Source organism: Acanthaster planci, linkage group LG13 (assembly GCF_054643075.1).
Source record: "Acanthaster planci isolate LZ-2023a linkage group LG13, COTS_SCS, whole genome shotgun sequence".
Classification (NCBI taxonomy): domain Eukaryota; kingdom Metazoa; phylum Echinodermata; class Asteroidea; order Valvatida; family Acanthasteridae; genus Acanthaster; species Acanthaster planci.
In genome coordinates this window covers 5,886,139-5,910,508 of record NC_141789.1, presented here as the reverse complement: position 1 = coordinate 5,910,508, position 24,370 = coordinate 5,886,139, and the positions used below count along the sequence as shown (strand labels likewise).

Genomic DNA, 24,370 nt, shown 5'->3' with positions numbered 1-24,370 from the left:
AGAAGAGGAAAATTGCGCCCTCAAGGGTTTGCAAATTAGAACGGAACCATACTATTTATGGCCCCTATCTGTTATGCAAGTCTAATCAAGGAACAATACTGTACATGTACAAGTACAGACGCGTGTACTTTGTGATGCAGAATATGACCGCGATAATTGAGCACTCTTTGCATGACGTTCTGTAGCGATGTTGTGAACTAGGCCTACATGTACATACATGTAAGCCTGTATTAAAATGGATTTGTCGGATTTCACGAAAGATAATAGTAAGAATGCTATTTTGAAATCAATTATCCCACAAGTTTGTAAGGATGAACCGTGTTGCTTGGGCATTGACGAGGCGGGAAGAGGGCCCGTTCTTGGTAAGTGCAAGTGTTCCCCCTCTCCCAAGCCATAGGCGGAAAAAATGTTGCATCCTGACTCCACTTCAGCAGTTGCGTACAAAATCTATGGGGAGTGAAGAGAATTTTCTATTTCCCAACAACATCGGTAAATGTTTCTCAGTCCAGAATTGGTGTCTTTCCAACATTTCTGTAATGACTGACTTTTATTGAGATGACATATGATGAGAAAAGTGGAGTCAGGATGCAACATTTTTTCCCCATAGGCTAAAGAGTAAACTAGTCCCAACTCTAGTTGGGTCTGTCACAACTAGCCTTAGAGCGCTATAGTTGGGCCGGCCCAACTACAGCACAGAGGTCCAGTTTGCATGTGCCCAGCATGTGCCAAAGTCACATTGTATATATCATAGATGAAGTGCCTTAGATGAATTGTGTCAAGTGTGAGATGCGTAAACCTTTGTTATTTTCATAAAATCTTTGTTCTTATTCATGCCTTATTTCAATGAATTAAAAAATGTTTGTTTCATGTGAAATTTCAAAAAGTTTAAAATTGGAAATTAAATAGAGGAGCTGAAAGAGACATATTTTATTGAACTTCCTATTTTAAGAAAATGAGTTCCCAAATGAACAGCGCCCTCCTTCGGTGTCCGAATTTGGGAGGTGAATTTTCTGTCGGGTGTCCCAGCGCACCCGGCCATATTGAGTTTACAATGTAATTTGACTTAAGATTTAACAAAGAAGAAATTGACATGCACAGCAACTTGGTTACTGAATCAAAAGTCACACACAAAAGCACTCTCCACCAAGCAAAAATGACCCATGAATGGACAACATTTTAAATAACCAATGACAAAGTGAATACCTGTTTTGTCAAAATGACGTGCATGAGTGGTTTCATTATAGGGATGCCATCCTTACTGACATACACATTATTGAAAAGTAATGATTATGACTTCTTTATTTCGTCCTGTGACATTGATTTCTGCGTAAACTTAAGGCTCATTCTGTTACTTTCTGTGACTTTTGATTCAGTAACCAAGTTGCTGTGCTTGTCAGTTTCTTCTTTGTTATAAAGATAATCACTTACTTTTGGGCATGTACTTAGTAAGGGGTATGGAAAGAATTCCATATACGAAGTTCACTTTTTAGGAGAAATTTTTGCTCCAGGACAGATTTAAAAAGGGGCGACATTTATTTTTGGGGGATAGAGATGTGAAAGGGGGTTCAGTAACTTAGGGGGACAAGTTTAAAAAGAAGGGGCCCCACGCAATAAAACGGCAAAAAAGTGAGTCCTTTTGCCAATCTTTTTTTCCCCTACTATATCCTCTACCGTTTCCTTTTTCCTTCACTATCCCGTCCTTTTATTTCTCCACAGTTTTCCTGTCATTAGTACAAGGATTATTACAGTTAGTTTACACATTTAATACATTTAATCCAAATTGTTGTAAAGGGGAATCGAACCTGCAATGAAGAGAACTGTTAGGTATAGAAATACAGCAGTCTGACCACGCCACACAAGCGCTTGTTGCCGGAGGAAGTCGATATGTTCCATATAAAGTTACGGTTGAATTAAGGAGAGGTCACGATAAGGTCAAGATGAATATTTAAAAATTAAATATTTATGAAACTAAATATGTAATTATTCACAAATATTTGTATAAATTAGAATATTTAAATATAAATAAATGTGGCTATCCGTTGTTAATATAAGTAGGTTGTGCCAAAGGAAATCAACTAGGTAAGGTACATGTCTGAGCACAATTGACTGTATGATGTGAGCCGAATACATGTGGCGCTGCCGACATGCAGGAGTAGACCACTTCAATCAAATCCTTAAGGATGTTCTTCTCCTGTACAAGCCTCCCCTCACATTTTCGAGCGCAGATAGCCACACAATAATCTAAAGACAGGTTTCAGCTCCCTTTTCCCCTTCCCTCTGTATAAATATAGAAAAAAACTCCTCCAACTGACAAGCACTCTCTAAAAGAAATTTGCCGCTTTTTTCCTTCTAAACAAATTGTCCAACTTACAAACTGTCTGTAAAAGAAATTGGGCCCATTTTTTCCTTCTAAACAAATTGTCCAACTTACAAACTGTCTGTAAAAGAAATCGGGCCCATTTTTTCCTTCTAAACAAATTATCCAACTTACAAACTGTCTGTAAAAGAAATTGGGCCCATTTTTTCCTTCTAACCAAATCCTCCAACTTAAAAATTGTCGCAAAACACGCACTATTTTCCCCCAAGTAAAAATTGTACATGTACACTAGGGCACATTGCGTGGCATTTCGTGAACTGTGTAGATCCATCCAGACAGATGACGGCCCTCTGCACTCCTCGTGTTGCGGATTCATGCATAAAATTACCTCAATGCTTGTGGCAGCCCAACCCCTGTTACATAATGGTTCTTTCCGGATATGATTCGGTTCATGCGCACACGTCGTGCGCATTCGCCATGTTCTTCAGAAGCAAAGATGGCCGCCTGTCGATGTAAACCTGCTCCATGTGTAACTCCAAAAGTGTGCCCAAAACTCCACATTTCTGTCCTATGATGTTCAGCTCTTCAATGCCTATTGGAATCGTCTTCATTCAGCGATCAAAGTAAGGATACTTTTGTAGTAATTACGCGATATTACAGTGAACTTTGTATATGGAATTCTTCCCAGGGGTATTCTAGCATTTCTGTGTACAAAAATTTTTTATTTCTATGGGGTGAATTTTTATGTGTGGCCTTAGACAGAAGTAGCAAGTTTCTTTTGCTGTCCAGTGTAATTTATATGTATTTACATGTAACAAATGGTCGAAGGTCAATGCTCCTGCAGTATCCTTGGACTCAAACCATGTACAATTGTACATACCTGTAAAACACCCACAAAACAATGGAAACCCCTTCTCTCTGGAAGCGCACATCTTCTAACACTTGAAAGCACGGGCAAATTGGGCATGATACCTTTATAAATCATAAATAGGAATAACCGATAACGCTTGCAAATCAGTACACTACATGTGAATATCATTGCAGTCTGAAAGGGACAGGTGAAAAATTTTGTTGAATGGACATCGATTGACATATATTGATGTGTGGATAATTTGTTTAATGTGTATGCAGGTCCCATGGTGTATGGAGTCAGCTTCTGTCCATTGTCCTGTAAGGAGAGACTTGAACAACTTGGCTTTGCAGGTACTGTCCTTGTTCATGTGTCTAGTGCAATATTAACCAAACCTTTACATGTGTAAGGTTACTTAAAATAACCATCCCAAATCTTTCTGAATCCAACACCAATCATGCCAATACTTTCTCACACATTTTATTCAACAAAATTTGGAAATACAGTGTACATGAAGGCCCATGGAAAGAGTGCTGTAACAGTTCTGTGTGTACCAGAGTTAAATTGGATAAGGTGTCAGATTTTGGTAGAATTTGGAAGTTTAGCACTAAATTTTGACCTGAAGTGAATAAAATAGACTTAAATTGCTAAAAATACACGAAGAGGTGAATCTGTATAATTTCTTAGTAAGTTTTGTTTCATTTTCTATCTGCATTCATTGACAGAAAAGTAAGACTAAAAATGTTTACAAAAACGTTTGTACAGATGTGTTTTATTGTATGAGGCTTCTGGATGCACCGAAGGAATGATCTCTCTTGGAAGAAGTGTGGTTCTGAAAAGAACCTTGTTAAGTAGGAACTTGACGTTTTGACTAGGATGATCTGGTCATCCTCAGAAGTGAGTCCCTTAAATGGTGCAACCACGAGCCTTGTGGTTGCAAAGCTTCAAATCTTGCCGATATATTGTATATGAAAACTCCTAAGGTAATTGCCACCTAGGTGATTTTTTTTTACATAATTTATCCTTTCTGATATGGCATTGCAAGCATTCACCACTTTGGCATCCAGTCATGAACAGGAATAAACTTCCACTGTACTGCATCCAATCCAATCCACCTTTGAGCCATGACATATTTAATCCTTCAGGAACAGTAGAATTAGGGATTATACGTATGTTGAATTACTTCTCTCATGTACCGTCACTTCCAGAAAGCAGTGACTTCTGGGTGATAGGTATCCTACACTGGTGATACACAATAATGCCTGTAAAGCCAAGTTCAATCATTGTTCCACAAGTGACATGTAACTTGTATATAACTGATGCTGATCAATAATGATTGCTTTTGCAGATTCCAAAACATTGTCAGAGGAGCAAAGAGATGATCTTTTCTCTAAGATCAAAGAAGCAAACGACTTCTTAGGATTTGAAGTAGAAATTCTCTCCCCCAATTATATATCAACAACAATGTTAAGACGGTATGTACTGTACAGATGAAGATGTGACTATTCCTTAGGCTTCAAAGATTAAGAATGTATTAGTTCTAAACACTAGAGCAACTGCAACTGAAAAGGAAATAATTTGACATTAGAAATAAAGATGTATGCACGATTACCAAATGCCTTTTGCATATTTATCAGACCTGTACTGTGTATGCTGTGAAGGACACATGTAGGTTTATGAAATTGAATCACTCATTTATCCGGGACTTGAGTTTAGTTGAAATATTTATCAGAGTATACATGTACTTTAAATATTTGTCAGAATTTTATATTCAAGATCCCTTAAGACCACAACAAGATTTTTAAAGATCTTCAGAAAGCAAACACAAGATCTCTTGTCTGAATTTGAGTCATAAGCTATTCAAATGAATTGGAACAAAATCCTTTCTTTATTATATTCATGATGTTATTTGTGAATGTTGTTGATGTGGCCTTGTGATGAACATAAAAACACTTTGATTTATCATTTCTCTGGTTAGGTGTACATTTTTATTTATGTGACAGTTTTGTTGTTTTGATTTCATTAGAACAAAGTACAGCTTGAATGCGATCTCCATGGACTCTGCTATTGGATTGCTGAGACTGGCTATATCGCAAGGAGCAAACATCAAAGAGGTTTGGATAGAATTGGGAGTTATGTTGATTGTTCTGTCTGTCATATCAGTAGATTTACATATAGGCCCAAGTACTTCAAAACCCAAGTGGAATAAGGTGCTAGTTGTACAATCCAACTACTCTACTGCTTGGAGGGCAATCTCATGTTTGAATTGTTAAACCACCTGGGGCTGACATAGTCTACCTTTTCTGTGAACGTTTACCTCCTGCACAGGGCAGCATACATTTACCTGTACTCAGCCTTCTAATGGACACAGCATTGAAGTCTCTGATATGTCCTTAAATTTCATTTCTCAACTTGAGTTTGTTTTGAACTAGTCCTTCTTCAAATTATAAGGCTTGAAACTTTAAAGCTTTAAACAAGGTGAACAGTTCTTTAATTCATCATTCATCAATCTTTGTCAAGTTTTCTTTATTGGATTAATTTGGAGTGGAAAATTGTTAATTGAAAATGCAGTTATCATGAGGTAAGAACCTAACATTTGATAAACATAAATAATTAATTTTAGTTGTACATACATGGTTATGTTTGGATATATTTTTCTCAGAAATATAAATCAGTATAGGAACTGGAATATATAGGTCTGCACATTTAGATGATGAATTCAGCACTTGTTTCAAGTGAGTTTACATATTTCTGTTGATTATGAAATCACACATACCCCTGCTGCATAATGGCAAACTGAAACGAACTCTTATAGAATTCAATGTCACAGTACACCAAAATGCGGTGTGTAACTTTCACTTATTTGGGGCAGGGGGTTTTCTACTGGTAAACCTGAAAGAGATGATGAAGGTGTCAATAGTTTTGCATGTGTGACATTTACATACTGTAGCATTTATTTGTTCTTGTGGTATAGGTGTATGTTGACACAGTAGGTGATGCTGGCAAGTATCAAGAGAAGCTACAGGGACTATTTCCTGATCTGGACATTACTGTCACCCCAAAGGCTGATGCTAAGTTTCCCATTGTCAGCGCTGCCAGTATATGTGCTAAAGTAGGTAACAAGTGTGGAGGAATATTACTGTACACCCAGTTGTTTCAAATCACTGATAACAATCACGCAGTCATTGAATCAGCTAAATACAGAATATTTCCCCCCCTTAAATTCAAATGTACATGTGTTTGTTGATTGTCCATTGTGTCCACATTCTGGACCAACATACATACATGTACCCTCTGCAGTACATACCCTCTGTGTTTCCCTTTGATAGCACATTTTGGAAAGAGGTCCTCGTGCAGATCACTGTGATGTGCACAGTTTGCTCAAAGAAAATCAATTACTCCGCAGTACAGTTGAATAGAATTAGAAGCATTAGTCAAAGGGTTTGAAGTGTGGGTTCTGTGGAGGATTGGTAAACTAACATCAGTACTGTTTTACGAAAAAGGCAAAAACTCAACTATTTTACACTAATATGGATGTACACATTCAGTGCCTTGTTTTCACCTGTTGATTTTTTTTTCGTCTCTTGATACAGAACAATTTTTCCAAGCCCATTGTTCTCGCAAACTCTGTGTGAGATTTCTTGATCATTAACCCTGTATTTTGTGACTAGGTTGTTCGTGATCAAGTCTTGAAAACGTGGGCATTCCTTGAGGGTGATGATATTGTGACAGGTGATTACGGAAGTGGATATCCATCAGGTGATTCCTTTATTGTTTTGCTTACATGTGTACATTTGTATTTGTTGAGTGCTTACACAGTGTACATGTACATGTAGCAACACTGTTGAATTGACATGTCCTTGTAACGTGGAGTGAAGGCACTTCAGTGTTTTTATCCATCATACAAAGAGATTTTTCTGTTCTTGGCACACATCTAGCGTACAGTTTAGCATACAGTCAATCACACTGTATCAGGAACACTTGCAGCTTGATTGTAGCATGACAGAACTAGTAGCCAGGCAGTTGCCATATTGAGGCGACAATTTCCTTGAAAAAAGTCGAGACTCAGTTGTAGGGGCAAAAATTTATCCCCATGGCATTGTTTGGTCCCACATCTTTTTTAACCCATGTGTACTTCCCACAACCACGGATAAAAATTGTGTGTCACTTCTGGAGTGTACTGACCTTCATCAGGTCTTGCTTGGAACCTACAATTATTGCAGTGTTTTCAAAGTTGAATGATCAGTCAAATTTTGGATTTTTTGAAAGTGTGAGTGTTTGAAAATATCTGGTACTTCCACTGTCATTTTTTGATAGTTCCATGCTTATGCAGGTGTCTTATGCTCAGTTGATCAGCCTTTTCTAATCCCTCACTCTAACTTGCTGTGTAGTAGATTCATCAACTTACGTTTTCCCACAGTCACTTCAGTGCTTCAAACTATTCACCTCTGGAGAAATATAAGGTTAATCACCTCAGGAGGATAGTTTCGCGACACAACTAGAAGCAGTTAGTGCTTGTTATAGAGCACCTCTCCTACAGTTGGGTTGATTTTATTGATAACAGATTACTTTAATTGAAATATGTGCTTTTGTATGAATATCTGTTGCAAATTCAGTCACACTTTTCCCGCTACCTCTTTACAAAATGTTTGAACTCAACTCACCTCCGTAGTGCTAGCGCTTTGGGGAATACATGCAACACGCATACTATACATTTGCACACAATACCTGTTATGCATACGGTATGTGTATGGTTCTTTTGTTACTGTGGTACTTTGTTTGCTGGAGGAATAGTACTTTTGGCTCAATACGGCAAAATAAAAGTAACAAATATGACTAGCTCTCAGCCAATCAAAATATAGGATCAGTAGTTGAGGTGTTATATTTATTCCCTTTGTAATGTTTGCCATCAGACCCAGCAACCAAACAGTGGCTGGCAGACAACTTGGACAAAGTCTTTGGCTATCCCCAGTTTGTAAGATTCAGTTGGTCCACAACAAGTACACTACTGGAAAACGGTGCCTACCTCGTGCACTGGTAAGCCCATGTACATGTACATGCATATGGAAGCAGTCTACATCTATGGAACAGTTTCATATTTTGGAAATATCTCAAAATTCACATCATTGTGTAAGCTGACCTAGACTGTCACTATATACATGTATTTTCAGATGGCATGTTTCACTTGGTATAGAGACCATACTCCCTTATCTGTATGAAGACAGACTTCTGTGCACGTAAAGATTCTTGTGACATATGCCGTTATTATCAGTCTACATGTTTTCTCTCGCACATTAGAGGGAAATTTGGTGGACCTGGTAGGCTGTTGTTTATTTTATTTCATTGTAAACCGTCATATTCACAAGAGTCCAGTAATGAACAGTAAACAGATGTTTTCAACTGGCCAGCTTCGTGCACAGCCTGAGTTTTTTGTTTACTATTCAGTACATCAGTGCATGGAGCAAAGAACAGTGGGGTGCATTGAGACATTGTCCTTGTGTCAGAAATGGACAGAAAATTTGTGGAAATAAATTTAATTTAATATGATGACAAGTCTGAGAGGCATTTGTTCAAATTATCCAGTGGCATGGAAATGTTAATGTGGTTGTCATTGCACTGTCCTAGTGGTTTGAGGTCAAAGAGAGATCCCATTATGATATGGGGAAAGTGAAATGTGACCATCGACATGAATATTTAACAATTATTGACTGCTGTAATGTGGGATATTATGTGTTATAACACCCGAGGGACTCAGCACTTTAGTGTGCTGAGGGTGCTATGATGTCCCTGAGGGTTTTTAAAACATTATATCCCACATCACAGCAGGTCTCTGTCTTGAATCCTTAGCACTACTTCCTTCCATGAAGTGTCTCAAATTTAATCGAATTGATGTCTTGATCCACTCCTACAGAGAAACTTATGCAATGTGCACAGACTTGGTGAATCGCCATGTCAGTTTATCTGCATTTGTTGTTTGTGTCTTGCTCAACAGCAGTATCTTTACACCATAAAAGCCATTTCTGGAGGAGAATCTGCAAGTCTTTAAGGGTGCACCACAACAAATAAATTCCCATAGACGGCAGTGATAAATCCCCATACTTCACAATTATTTTAAAAATACTCACAACTCACACAGGTGTCCAGGCTGCACAGTAAAACGATGATCGACATGTCCCCTTCCATTTTCCTTTTGATTTTTTTTTTGGTTGACCAATTTATTTTTGAGAAATTTTCACCAGAAGCAGACCACCCCTAAAATGAAGAAAATGTCCCTGCCCAGAAAAATTGCCATTTTGAAAAACCATCCCTCTGCAAAACGGCCAAATAGTGCCACTTTTGGACCCGATTGTACCCAAATTGCTCAGAATTGGAAGCCCCAAGTCCAGGCCAGAGGTTCAGTGCCATATTTCTCCAATTCCTCAATTTCATGGCTCTCAGGACTCTCTAATATAGAATATTCGAGTGTATAACTTTTATTAATGAGCTCAGCGGACATATTTCCGGCCTTTTTGCATGGGTGCTCAGCAGACATAATGTAAAGGAACTTACAGTATAAAAGAAATAAAGTAACTGTCAAAAAAAATTGCAGTTTCCCTACACCTGATTGTATCATATGCCAGTTCACTGCTCTTACGAGAGTCTACTGTTTATAAGTGAAATTAGCACAGGTGTCACTTTGAAAATTCTGGTGAATAGCAGTCACTGCATTAGGGTTTTGACTGTGGGGCGAGGTCTAGTCTATGATATCATGATTCGATTTGCACAAAGATGAGGGTGATATGCATTGTCTTTGCCCAATCACATGATCATTCTGGGCCAATGAAAATACATGTACAGTATCCAAAAGAGAGGCATAACTGTGTTTATTCATGACTGGCCCAGAAGTACATGTATCTGTGCTTACCTTCAACAGTCACTATATTTCATGTTCGAAATCATAGTAGGTAGGCTCATCACTTCTCTGTACACGGACCTTTGTGTTTTCATTTTCCTGTGTGTTTTTTTCTGGCAGGGAAGATGAGGATGAAGATGAAAGCTCTAAGGGGACAGCTTCTTTGTTCTCCTTCTTTGCCCCAAAGAATGCTGACCCTAGAGACAAGCAACATGCATTCTTTGAGGAGAGGCATCTCAAACGAGTTGAATCATTTTGACGAAAGCTAGTTGCAACACCAAGTCACTTCCAAAAGTTTTAGCTGGATAGAAAAGATTCTCAAAAAATGATTTGAGATACCTGCCTGTCTGAACTACATCAAACTACATGTACTACAATTTGAGCTCTGGGGTTTTAGGGTTGTTTTCTTGCATATTTCACAACAGGCAGTGTGCCCCTACATTTATACATGCAATGAAATTACCTAACTTGACATAGCCCATGGAATCCCTGTGTGCTACTTGCTGTACAATAGTTCAGTGTACATGTACCGAGTTGTAGCTGACAAAGTTCAAATAATAGTCAAAGTTTTTGCTCAATGCACGTTTTTGTGCTGTGTAAAATACATTCTGCTGTCATATGTTGCTTGGGATAGAGTGACGATTTTTAATATTTGGCAATGCTGGAACCCCGTTCCCGTACACTTGCACAATACCTGTCCTAACTGGAATCACATGCCTCTTTCTCTGTCACACATTGCCAGTGGAGAATTTAACTTTTCATGCACTTACTGGTATAAAGAGAATAAATAAGACCAAATGGTGAATGTTTACATTGGTCCTCCATTTTCACAAACTTTATATTCATCTTCAGTTTTACATATGATTAACATCGGAAATTTGTTCAAAGACAAATTTAATTACAAAATGAAGTAGTTTCAAAATATCAACGATAACCAGGATTTTTTTTATACAAAATATGTTTAGAAGCAACAAATAATGAATTTATACATTGCATATTTACTGTACTTTCTTCAGATGTACATCTACTGGTACTTTAGATGAACAGGAATCATATTTGTCCCATTTGTACTTAGGTTAAACACAAGCTGCCCCCATACTTTTGTATCCAAAAATACTTCTGTTCATTTTGTCCAAAAGAACATGTATAAAATTACTAAAAAAGAAAATCAGATGAACCATGGTCAGATTTATGGTTGGAAATGACTGTTCCAATCAAGGGGGGGGGCAGAAGTATGTTCACATAGGCAACAACTGAGAGGGAGGGTACATAAAGTTCCACAAAATGGTTTCCAACAAAGTGTTAATGCACTCTGCAGAAAGAGGTTTTCCCCAAAGACAGCGTTTTCTAATGGACATGTAACATGGGTTTTGATCAACGACCAAAGACAATTTTAATCACTCTTCAAGTGCCGAGACATAATGAATAGATCACTTGTGTAGGATATCAAAAGCACTACTTTTTACTGTCACAAAAAGCTTTTAGAAGTATGTACCGTTTGTAAAATATGTTTGCAATAAAGATTGACATCAAGGTAAACCTCTTATCAAAAATGTAAAATAAAATGCCTAGAGTGATACATGAAAGATTTCTCTTTAGTAAATCAATTGTTCATCACATAAATACAGAGGCCTATCCAGCACAGTACTTTTTACCTGTGGGATATCACTGGAACTTTGCTTTTTTCAGCTCTCATTTTGATCGCATTTTATATAAAAGACTTAACACAGGAATACCTCATGTTCAATACTGGAGTCTTTTAAAGATAAAACAATTGGAACATTTCAAATCTACATGTATTTAGTTTTCTTGTAGGATCGGTTAAGCTCACTACAGTTCAGAAATAATCCACAAGCATGCAAATATAACCGGTTTTACTGCTTCTTTGGATTCATTTTGTAATTAGGGATTTTTTTACAGTTTCTTGAAATGTCCATTTGATAGGCACAGAAGCACACTCAATGCATTTTATAACATGTAAGACAAAAACGCTCAATCATTATACAGGCAGCACCTTAATCAAACTTTCAAAGTGCACCAACAGTGCATGTCCATCTGCACAGAATCATAACCTGTACATTGGCGTATGTGAATTGTCAGTCTCAGTTACAGAAATGGAAAACATTGGAAGTCCAGGACCCTTAAGGTTACAAGCTGGCATCATTTCTGGCTCTCTGAACCTCGGCTTCAACTACCGTAAATTTGTTTCACGCCTCCTGGTTCTGGAGACATGGCAAGTATTCTGCTTCACAAACATGAATTGGGTTATAGGACAGATGTTTTGTAGTAATTCTACCAAAAAATGACAGCCAAGGTGCAGAGAAAGCTGAGGTTTGGAATGAACAATCTAGGAGTGAGCTGAATGGTACTCTATCATGTGGTTAAGTTGCCTTGACTAGATACTGGGGTTCCATGTGAATGAGAACTGAAGTTTAATATGCTGTCTGCAGCATGGCGCTCCTCTGCTTTCAGCCTTCGGTACTCCGTTCTGAAGAACAGCAAGAAGATACAGGCATTGAAGGCTCCATAGCCAGCATAAATGAGCAGAGGGACTGAGGGAAGAGAAAAATGCAACTAGGTTAGTTAAAACCAGTGGAAATACTGCCATACTGTGAAAAACTGTTCCTGTATTTAATCAAATTTATTTTAAAAATTTATTCAGAAAAACCAAGTTTCCTTTGATAAGTTGTTCCAAAACAAAAACATAAATATGTTTCTGAATCCACTAATTAAATCTTGACCTTACAAGACTGCGCTGCCGCCTTGTCTGTGCGCTGCCGCTTTGTCTGCGCGCTGCCGCCTTGTCTGCGCGCTGCCGCCTTAACTGCGCGCTGCCGCCTTGTCTGCGTGCTGCCGCCTTGTCTGCGAGATGCTGCCTTGTCTGTGCGCTGCCACCTTGTCTTGTGTAACTATGCTTGAGCTTGCTTACTTCACCTGAGCTACAGTTCCAAGATAGCTTCATATTAGCCCATTCAAAGTAAGGATTAACCACTTCCTGCCGGGCGACTCGTTTTCGAGTACATAGGCTTTATATGCAGAGCTGGGGAGCCCGGAACCGGGACAAAAGGGTTGGGCCTTATAACAAAAGGCCATGCTCAGCACAAAAGACTGAGCTACTGGGTATTACCAACATTTTTTCGCTCTCAATAGTGGAGATAATCCAGCCTTGTTTTTAAACAGTATACCACGGTTTGAGGCATTTAGAGCGAGCGGATTACCACCGGGGACAAAAGCTCTCCACCACAGCAGGATGAGCCACACAGCACTGCTGCATGCTGATCTGGCCCCTATTGAAAAGAGGTCAGCAGTGCACTGAGCCAGGTTCGAGAACGAAAAAATCTTACGTAACACCGCACTGTCTGGGCTCTTTTTCCAAGGCTGCAGGCCTGGCTGAAATATTCAGGAGTTAATGAAGATTACCTGTCAGCTTTAGAGTAGTACCCAAAGAGTCCTCCATGTGGGTACAAATGGCCATTAAATAAAATGATGAATTTTTGAAGAATTTTGAAAACGAAAAACCCGGCATCTTGTCTAGCTCAAGAAAAATCCAGCCGGCAGCAAGTGGTTAAAGCTGTTGCAGACAAACAGTTTTGAACTGCATATTTGATTTGTACATTGACCATCACATATGCATGTCTATTCAACAGCAGCAAAGACAAGCACAGGATTGATAATGAATAGACCAGTTAATATTGATCTGCGAGTGTGTATGAGTGGTTGTTATGTAATGGTACATATACTTTCCTTATGTCTTTGAAGAAGTATGTTTTGCTCGCAAATATACAAGTTATATATTTTAACACGTGTATACATACAAAAGCTTTACACTTTGCTGAATATTAAGAAATGCGATAGTGACAAAGTAATAAACCAAAAAACACAGACTACACCCTTTTCTCATATACCTGGAAATTATCACATGAAACTTACTGGTTAAATCTTGAGCTGTTACTGATCCCTTACACTGGGAAAAGTCTTGCTGAACAGGGGATAGATTCCTTCCCAAATGGTTGCTTAGCACAATTCCAATGATGCCTTGAACTTGTCTGCAACAAGCATTCCGAAATGCATACATATCAACCCAACAATAAATAGGAATATCCAGAACATGTATTGTGTAAACGTTGAAACCTTGTTGAAGAGTTCAACAGAACATTGCAAGTGCTCTAGCCTCTAAGCTATCCAGCCCCATGTAGGCAAGCTATCAATTAACCAAAAGTATTTGATGTATTTTCAGTCATGCAGAAAAACACAACAGAATTGACAACTCCATGCTAGATGACGTCCAAATGCTGGGATTCCGTATGTTGAAACAAAGAGGACATTTAAACGTGTTCCAGCCAATTCTCTACATATGGACCTCCTGAATACGAGTTCCTTCAGACTTTTTAAATCACTTTCTTGGAACAGGAACCTTGTATTATGAGGAATGAAAACAATGAATACAAGATTGAGGCCAAAATTTCCTTCGTGTAAGGAGAATGTTGAAGGTTTTTCAGTTGTGATTTTTGATGGTCAGTGTTCAATATACACAGATGTACACGGAAATGTGTGCACCTTCAAAGTTTCTTCGCATTCTGTTGTACATGTGATTGACAAATGAAAGATGCAGATTCGAAAATGCACACGCCGATGCACACTTGGAACATTTCTTGAACTGCCTTTGACGGTCAAGTGACATCACATGAAAAACCTCTATACTATAAAACAATCAATCAAGTCAGAAAAAAACTTGAGCGCCTCTCATATGGCCTCACCAAGTGTCAAAATGAATATGTCTGGAGCAAAATTATGTGAGTAAAGACATTAGCTTAAGAACCAGAGCGAGAACCAACATGCACATACTCCGTTGGTTTGCACTACATTTCCTGGTCAAAATGACGTCACACTTTCATGCTCTACACATGTGTAGTTTCCAATTCTATTTTCTTCCGATGAATGGTTCCAAACTTTTGAGTACTGAATGAAAATGCAAAGTAATCGGAGACAACTGATATGCACATAGAAAAATGCTTGCTGACTTCACCCATCAAAGCAGAGAACACCCTAGAATGTACATGTAGATAGAGACTTACCCTGCCATGACTAGAAAGCCAGTACTTGTCCCTTCAGCTACAGGAAATGTTGTCTCAACACCAAGCTCCATGATGACTGGGTAGGCACCAAACCCAGCAGTACCAAACACTCCACCTGCTACTGCTATAGAAACACTCACTTCTCTGAAACATGACAACTGTATGGTACAGAACAAGAAGTAGAGTAAAATCAGTACACCAACAGGGACGAGAGAGTTGCTACAGACTACTCTGAGAAGGCTTTATAGAGTGGAACGCCGTTATAACACTGCTATACCGAACATTCAGGAATACCGAACATCCCCTTGGCTCCTACATTTCTTAAACACTTTTACCAAACATAACAAATTTGCTTTAAATAAAAGAAACGTAAAACTCAACTGTAAAGTTGAGGAAATTCACACTCACGATGGAATGGCTGACCCATGGTACAGTCTGTACATGTGTCATTTGTGGGCAGCCTACACTGCATGTTACGTGCATGTGTCCATAGGCGGCCACCGAGACAGGCTGCTGAGTGTATTTATACAACACTGGAAACTCTGGTGCGGCAACCTTTGAATAATAATCCCTATAACGCCGGGAGATTTGACTTCAAAAATAACCCAAACAGAAAATAAATACTCGAATACATGCTCTTTTAGAGCGCACATGAATTTAGAAAATCCAAACACTGTACTCGTCAAAATGCCATGTAACATGCACATATCCATGGTGTTGAAAGAGGGGCAAGGAGGGTAGTTGCCCCTCCCTCAAAAAAAAATTTTAAAAAGGAAAACGCAAAACAACGGGAAAGAAAAGGTGAGTGTGATGAAAATCAGCAATATGCTTGAAAAAACCTAAAACTGGGCCCCTCCCACTTTCATTTGTTTATCAGTCCTCTGCTGATGAGTACTCCCCCTCTTCAAAATCCCCCCCAAAAAAGGTGATTGCCCCCCCCCCATCCACCTGAAAAATCCTGAGAAAGCCGGAGTCCACAAGCATGGTGCCACTGCAGTGGTGGCTTCTAATTCCGCTTGTCAATTTAGTCATGGAGCTATTATGGTTTAGTCTTTACATTCAAGACTGCCCACTGCCACATCCATACCTCCTGATGTATAAAGTACAGAGTCAACAAATTATGGACTGGGATTCATGTACAAGAATCTCCTCAAGGGTTATCATGTCTGTAAACATCAATGTTGGAGGGTACTTGATAATGAGTGCTACTCATGCTGTGCACTTGCAATGGTGTCATTACCTAGCACATAGCTAATACAGGTTCGGTACACATCACAATGTGCCTTTTAACTGGCACCACTTAACTCTTGGGCAGAACTTTTTGTTGTCTTGTTTTGTTTTCAAAGTCCTACATGGCATTTCACCTTGTGAATCCATCAGCAACGACGCAGTCGTTAATCCTCATCTTGATTCCCTCATCATCTTCACACATATGGATTATTTCACTCTTTTTCCTATTAATTTCCAAGGCTTGGGGACACTTTTGGCCACCACACATTCAGGGTGCTGCTGTTATTTCTCCCACACTTTAAAGATATGTGCTTAAATCCTACCTGATTCACAGTCTACCCAGAACATGCAGGTGTGAGCACATGACTGATTGTTAATCCTCTGTCTGTTGCTGTTATTTTTGTGTGCAGAATGACTTGCTTGGGAGCAATCCAGTTCACTTTTGTTGTCCTTGACCTGCATAGTACTTATTTGTCTTATCTAACATTTTTAAAAGGGTGCTGTGATGTCTATTTATTTCTCACACCTGTACCTCATACGCTCCCCTCATACACCGAGTTCCACTATTTTTTGGATCATTTCTTTGCTGTTTTTGTGCTTGTCTAGTTGCCTTCGTTACATACTTTTCCCGCAAATTGTGTTTTTGCCAATTTTATTTTTCCTTTTGTGAGCTTTTGTTATTGTTGTAGTTTGCTCTTGCTCTGTTTCATTTAGTTTATGTTGAATAAATAATAATAATACATGTCGTGGTATAGACCATTCTCATAGCAGGTAAACATGACAGCAAAGTGAATTTGACGTCATGGAACATTGCCATGAAATTCACTTGAGGTGAAATGTGCTTAACACATCACACTTCTACATTTGTGTTAACTTTCATGCCAAGTATGAACCAGCTACAGTAATTAGGCAACACAGAATTGTTTAAGAGTTTTGCATGGAATCCTCATCATCTTATGTATACAGAGGAACTTGTACAAAGGTTTTGTTTCATGACACTTAAGTAACATTATCAAAAATGAACACAAAACTAATGTTACATCATGCATCCACACTGTACGTATTACCCCTAACCCTCTAGAATGCTTTCTCTTTAAACCCTGCTGTATACATGCAACAAGGTACAACCATGACACCTGTCATTTGAAGGTCAAATTTTGAATGCCCAGTGTTCCAAGGTCTCACCGACTTTAAAACCTGTTGCATTTCAATGTATATGGATGAGTTTAGGAGTGTCATTTTTTAAAGGTTAGTAGAAACAGTAGTTTGTTACCATCCACACATAGGATTGTAGATAGTATCGTCACCCCTTCCCTTGTTTAACTACACAGCTTACCGTACAGAAGGCAATGAGCCCCAATACAGCTGTAGTGAAGCACAACTTAGCAGTGGTTTCAAACTTCTTAGTCTTATCCACATATACACCAGTTACAATAGCTCCAAGCATTCCACCACCAATCATAAGTGCACCAACCAGCGAGGAATAGGACTGCAAAGTAACAGATACATAAAAAGACCTGTTAGATGAAGCATCACAAAATCTGATGTGGATCTATTGAAGACAACTCCTCAGATACATGTAATCTAGGTGGAAACACCCTTCCTCACTAAAGGATACAATGATCAGCTAACAATTACATGTAGATTCAAGTGTCTGAAAATCTCAATACATTTTGAGAACATTTACTGCAGGCCCTGCAGTCGTACTTTTATTTTTGATGTTGATATTTTTAATCACTGTTTGCTCAACCATTTTCTGAAAGTTGTGTATCCAGTAAACATATGGTCCATGTGTCTGTTAGGATTTTTCCTACGAAAAAATTTAATGTCAACAAGTCATTTTTCCCCAAGTCAAGTCAAGTCTCAAGTCATTTTTCCCCAAGTCAAGTCAAGTCTCAAGTCATTTTTCCCCAAGTCAAGTCTCAAGTATTAAAAATAGCGATTCGAGTCCGAGCCAGCGACTCGAGTCAACAACACTGCTAATTTGTATACATTTGCAAAAAAAAGGCTGACAAAAGGGCACTTGTCGATATTGATCAATATGGCTCAAATGACAAGAAAATGCAATAACATTTGAACAGATGCTAGTGTACAGCTCCATGGTCATCCTCTGAACTACCTTTGTGTTGAAAGCAATGCTATGGTTGAGGTTTGTTTATATACAATTGTACATATGTATAACATTCATAACCAAACCCTTGTTGCTGGACTGCAGTCTGTCAATATTATGCCTGTGCATTAAGAAATAAGCTAATGTATGTACATGGTCAGGTGCATGTGAACATGTACATGTACCAGTATGTTTAATTGATGCAAGTTGCTGTTGGATAAGTTTTATATTCACACTTTATTTTCCTCCAAAAACTCTTATTGGTGAAAAACTGGCGAGAAATAAACTTTAAGTAATTTTTTTCACTGAAAAACATAAACTGAAATGTTGACTTGCAGAAAATTTCTTCTCCTTGGCTTAAATCTAATTCGTATCACACAATTTTAAATTGTGTGATATAATTTCCATTACACATCCCTATTGAATACAATGCAATTATCATGCTCAACCTACATCATCATAGCCCCTTGAACACAGGATCTGTTCCACCAATGAACTAACACAGTTGAATAAACCCAGCCCAGAACCAAACACCAGCAGAAGCAGCAAGTAGGCACGGTTGTTTAGTATCTGCAAGAAAACAAATCATTGGTTTCAATTGGTGAGAAGGCACCCCTGGTTGAGGATTGAGTCCTGCCAAATTGACTTACATGTAACCACAATATTCTTAGATTTGATTGAGAGGCTGAAATGTCTGAAGTCTACTTTGTCTTCTTTTTTATCATGGCCAAGGGAGAGGAGTGAATGTCCATCCCCTAAGATGCTGGCTATCCCAAAACCAATCTTTTAGTTTTTCAAATTTAGTGTAAATGTAAAGACACTTGATACATGTAGCATCATCAATTGGTCCCTGGATTAGTACTACAAGAAAACATGCTATCACATGCCTTCAAGGAAATGTCAATAGAATACTGTAGGTCAACTTCTCTGATAAAATTGTGACAGAAAATCAAATCAACAATCAAAAAGAAATGTTGATGCAGATTTCAGAGTATGGACAAAAATCTGTGCCACAAAGAACATCATCCCCCCATAGCATAATGACACATACAGGGTATACATGTACTGAGTAGAACCTACACTATCCATGGAACCATGCTTCATGCTGTCACAACTCACTTTTTTCAAACCTTGTAGGAAGGATTCACTGGACTCAGCAGCACTGGCACTAGGTGGGGTTGGAGGAACACTACTACAAAACCCAAATGTCATCATGGCAGCTGCAACACCACCAGGAATGATGTAGATCCATAACTATAAAGATAACAGAAACTCAATTCTAGCAAAAGTGATACCAAGTTGTCTGTATGTCCTTTTACATCGTATTGTCTTCTAAGAGAATGGGCCAGCTAATGGGCCAGGCAAGGTAATATGAGCACAAAGCACCTGACATAATGTGAATTGGAATACGTTCAGTGCGTGTGTCCTGCCATACAGCTGCTCAGACAGAGGGGCTGTTCACATTAATTGTGAATTTAGGATTAAATCCTGTCCTTCTCTCAGTTTAACTGTCCTCATGGGAATAGGTCAATCACACAGAACTGATGCATTCAAATCATAAGTTTCAAGATCTAAAGATAACTGGCCACATTTAAACCACGCTCAATACCATTAACACCAGTCAACGGCAAAGGTATTTTTATCATGTCCAGACAAAAACATGGTATGAACTTGCCAATCACGTGTAAGATTTGCCTGAGAATACCGTAGGTTAGGGGAGTCAGAGACCAGGTAACAATCACAATATGTGTCCTAGAGGACACTCACTGCTTCATGAAGGCACAAGGCAGATACATGTACATGTACCTGTGATGGAAAATGGGGCCTTGTTTTGCGTTGGTCATAATTGTGGCTCACTATTTACTTGGGGTACCAATTATAAATTCTACAAAAGATACCTTAAAGCACTTCAGAGTTTGCTGCCAGATCAAAAAAACATCAAATACATGCAGGTACGTACTGTATGGTCATAGCCAACGATGGATTTCCAGAATTCAACCTACATGTACATGCAACTTGGAATATTTCCAGCATGAAACTGAAGCAGACAAAACAAGAGTATCTTTGCAGCAATAAGGATGTTGTAATGATGTGGTTTGACATCACCACAATCCCTCCATGATGATCAATATAATTGAGAGGTTCTTATCGGATATTGAGAACGGTACTGAGTAATCCAAGCTGATACTACGATTAACATCCTTTACTGCTAGCATGGTAAAGTTCCATTGGGTGGATGATTTGGCATGATGCAGGATGTTTCACAGCCAAAATGGTACATGTACACTAGGTTTAATACAGGTTAGATTGAGAACCTACAAGTGTTTGAGAAATAAATCACAAAAATCAGAACAAACTATATTTTTGTACATACTAGTATCAGCAAGTTTTTAATAAATCTTGAAGTATTAATCTTTCCTGTTTCAATTGATTAACAGTAATCTTTTATGTCCACAATTTTCATGCAAAGTTTATCAACATCGGGTCAATCACAAGGAATGTTTTACTATGGCATCCTTACAATTCATGTTGTCCACCTGCACCTTTCAACAGCGGACTACCTTAGTATTCCTCCTACAGTCTTTGCTTCAATTTGCTTCATATTTTTGGTTTAAGAAGTTTTGGACACTCTCTTGTGCTTTCTGAAAGGAAACACTTTTTTCCACAAAGTGGTTTCTGACTGATTGGAAAGAAAAATGAGAAAGAATAATAGATACATGTACATGAATCAATTCATCAAGTAATGGAATAAGACTTTCATTCTCTCATGGATACAAATCTATAATCTATAATATCTACAATATAAAATGCTTTTGGAACATTCCACTTATGAGGAAAGGTACAGTGCATGTATTACAAGCCATGTCACCGGATGGAGGATACATGTACAGGTACCGGTATAGTATGTGACATACAATTCATTAGAAGCAAATTTCATGAATACAGCTCTGATTTGTAATACATTTTACAAAAACTGACCATTGTTGGGATATCATCCTCTTTTTGCACGATGATCTTGGACAAAAGGAAGGATGCCAATATGCCAAGGGGGTTGGACGATGATCCTAGCGTGTTGGCAATGGCTCTTTGGCTCTCTGGGAACCACAAGGCAGCTAGTTTGGTGGGGGCAAAGAGGATAAATGGTTGAGCCATTGCTGCAAGTCCTTGACCAATCATAACGACGATAAACTTGATGTCTCCTTGCACTTGCTCTATAGTGCTGATATATCTGACACCTAGACCAACTACATTCAGCCAGGCACCCATCATCATCTGTATATCAAAAAAAAAAAAAAAAAAAAACAATGATCTTGTATGGTTATCACTTTACATGTAGCAGATCCCACAGTAACATGGCCTCCATAAAATTCAGTGATATCGGTCAATGACTAAAATTTCTGGTATCAAATTCACAAAAAGAACAGCCATATTAAAAAAAAAAGTTGGTACAGATTTCTTTGCCAAGATGTGCACTGTCTGTGGCATAACATCTTGCCTGCTGTCAGCCTTGTCACAACTACAGAAGTTGGATTAATGGTCAACACAAGTCTTGTAAATTACCGGTACATGTAAGAACTTCAGCTACTACAGACTACACGTACATGTACTTACCCCAACTCTCAAGCCAAAGGTATCCAGAATCCATGTGGATAGGAAACCCACAGGAATACTGGCTACCATATACACTATCGACAGCCAGTTCACATTGGTATAAGATGTATTGTAGTAAGAAGCAGTCAGATCAGCAACTGGTGCAAAGGTTATCCAACCCTGGAAAAAAGTTTTTTGTTTGATTAGACATGAACAGATTGAAAATACCAAAGGTATGGACTACATCTCCCATTTTATTTCTAAGGTTCTTCTACATTAGTGTTATAGTATTTGAGTCAACTTTTTGATGTGCTACTCTGACTTGGTCTCTGTTGGACTCATTTTTCTACCCAAGAATCCACTGTTATCCTTAACACCCTTTCAATGTAAAATTAGAACGGAGAAGCTGCCATGGCTCACTGTTTCATATGAATCTAAATTTCTTTACCTCAAAAGTAGCTCATCTGAAGAGGCATCCATGCAAAATAGAAATTGCACTGAAATTAAACAAGGAATCATGCTGACCAATCAAGTGCATGCTTGCCACAATTTTTAAAAACAACAGGTTTAAAAGAAAACTTGGCTGATAAATGACATTGTGGATGTACACTGAATGGCACTTTAGCGACTTGCCTCCAGGATTCCCGATATCGGGTACCTTGGGTTTGTACGTATAGCTGGGGTGACCAAAATTGGGCAAAGGAGCTGGGAATTGCCATCCTTTTGCATCTGGCATTAGTGGAGGTAATCCGTAATTGTTTTGAAACAGTATACCACTGTTTGCGGCATTCAGCACCCGCGGATTATCAGCCGGGACAAAAGTGCTCCAGCACTCCAGCAATGAGCAATACAGTACCATGGCACGCTAATCTGGCCACATTTGAAAAGGCACCACTGCCATTCAGCAATGCAATGGGCCAATTTCAGGAACAAAGGAAATTATGCAACTCCGCACATCTGGGCTCTCTTTACTGGGTGGCAAGCCGACCTGGCTGCAATACTCGGGCATCATGGAGGTTGCTTTTCAGATTAGAGTAGCAACCAGATAGTCATTCATGTGGGTGTAAACATCCAGTAAATGAAGTCATAAATTTGTGAAGAATTTTGAAAATCTTGAAAACTGCCCAGGAACTCGTCTCGCATATGCAAATTCCACCCAGCAGGAAGTGGTTAAAGGTTTCACACCCCCTCCCCTCATTAAATCCATCTCTTACTCCACCCACATCCCATCCATCTCTTACTCCACCCACATCCCATCCATCTCTTACTCCACCCACATCCCATCCATCTCTTACTCCACCCACATCCTATCCATCTCTTACTCTGCCCCATCCCATCATCCCATCCATCTCCTACACTGCTCCACCAATCGCCCTATCCATCTCCTACTCCACCCACGTCCCATCATCCCATCCATCTCCTACACTGTTCCACCAATCGCCCCATCCATCTCCTACTCCACCCACGTCCCATCGTCCCATCCATCTTCTACTCCACCCACGTCCCATCATCCCATCCATCTCCTACACTGCTCCACCAATCGCCCCATCCATTTCCTACTCCACCCACGTCCCATCATCCCATCCATCTCCTACACTGTTCCACCAATCGCCCCATCCATCTCCTACTCCACCCACGTCCCATCGTCCCATCCATCTCCTACTCCACCCACGTCCCATCATCCCATCCATCTCCTACACTGCTCCACCAATCGCCCCATCCATCTCCTACTCCACCCACGTCCCATCATCCCATCCAACTCCTACACTGCTCCACCCATCGCTCCATCCATCTCCTACTCCACCCACGGCCCATCATCCCATCCATCTCCTACACTGTTCCACCCATCGTCCCATCCATCTCCTACTCCACCCACGTCCCATCATCCCATCCATCTCCTACACTGCTCCACCCATCGCTCCATCCATATCTTACTCCACCCACATCCCATCCATCTCTTACTCCACCCACATCCCATCCATCTCTCACTCCCCCCACATCCTATCCATCTCTTACCCTGCCCCACCCCATCATCCCATCCATCTCCTACACTGCTCCACCAATCGGCCTATCCATATCCTACTCCCCCCACGTCCCATCATCCCATCCATCTCCTACACTGCTCCACCCATCGCTTCATCCATCTCCTACTCCACCCACATCCCATCATCCCATCCATCTCCTACACTGCTCCACCAATCGCCCTATCCATCTCCTACTCCACCCACGTCCCATCATCTCATCCATCTGCTCCACCCATCGTCCCATCCATCTCCTACTCCACCCACATCCCATCATCCCATCC

At 39.5% G+C, this 24,370-nt stretch overlaps 2 protein-coding genes across 5 annotated transcripts in view; one reads left to right on the top strand and one right to left on the bottom strand.

The window, feature by feature from the left end:
• The first annotated feature begins 99 nt into the window (after window positions 1-99).
• On the top strand, window positions 100-11,645 carry rnaseh2a (ribonuclease H2 subunit A). Of its 3 annotated transcripts, none has more exons than XM_022240837.2 (8): window positions 101-362; window positions 3,449-3,520; window positions 4,516-4,642; window positions 5,194-5,281; window positions 6,142-6,279; window positions 6,839-6,926; window positions 8,081-8,204; window positions 10,180-11,645. In XM_022240837.2, exons 1-8 carry the CDS (start codon window positions 236-238, stop codon window positions 10,316-10,318), a joined length of 903 nt encoding a protein of 300 aa, XP_022096529.1. In that variant the 5' UTR covers window positions 101-235; the 3' UTR covers window positions 10,319-11,645. The 3 variants fall into 3 exon arrangements, with proteins under 3 accessions (XP_022096531.1, XP_022096529.1, XP_087000993.1); XM_087144867.1 differs by lacking the exon at window positions 101-362 and adding an exon at window positions 1,968-2,940; XM_022240839.2 differs by lacking the exon at window positions 8,081-8,204 and having other exon boundaries at window positions 100-362.
• Window positions 10,867-24,370, bottom strand: part of LOC110982447 (solute carrier family 49 member A3-like) — a 27,807-nt gene continuing 14,303 nt past the window's right edge. For both annotated transcript variants that reach the window (XM_022240834.2, XM_022240835.2), the window contains 8 exons: window positions 22,087-22,245; window positions 21,454-21,747; window positions 19,594-19,728; window positions 18,928-19,044; window positions 17,701-17,853; window positions 15,135-15,292; window positions 13,990-14,105; window positions 10,867-12,611 (listed from right to left, as the gene is read on the bottom strand). In XM_022240834.2, coding sequence (XP_022096526.1) covers window positions 12,433-12,611; window positions 13,990-14,105; window positions 15,135-15,292; window positions 17,701-17,853; window positions 18,928-19,044; window positions 19,594-19,728; window positions 21,454-21,747; window positions 22,087-22,245 — 1,311 coding nt within the window. In that variant the 3' untranslated portion in view covers window positions 10,867-12,432. The remainder of the gene's footprint in view (window positions 12,612-13,989; window positions 14,106-15,134; window positions 15,293-17,700; window positions 17,854-18,927; window positions 19,045-19,593; window positions 19,729-21,453; window positions 21,748-22,086; window positions 22,246-24,370) is intronic.

What these genes read in the sequence shown, in the direction of transcription:
- rnaseh2a (XM_022240837.2), top strand. Translation starts at nt 236, where the DNA reads ATGGATTTGTCGGATTTCACGAAAGATAATAGTAAGAATGCTATTTTG. An exon ending in TGAACAACTTGGCTTTGCAG is followed by an intron (nt 3,521 to 4,515) that starts GTACTGTCCTTG and finishes TTGCTTTTGCAG; the next exon opens with ATTCCAAAACATTGTCAGAG. An exon ending in TCAACAACAATGTTAAGACG is followed by an intron (nt 4,643 to 5,193) that starts GTATGTACTGTA and finishes TGATTTCATTAG; the next exon opens with AACAAAGTACAGCTTGAATG.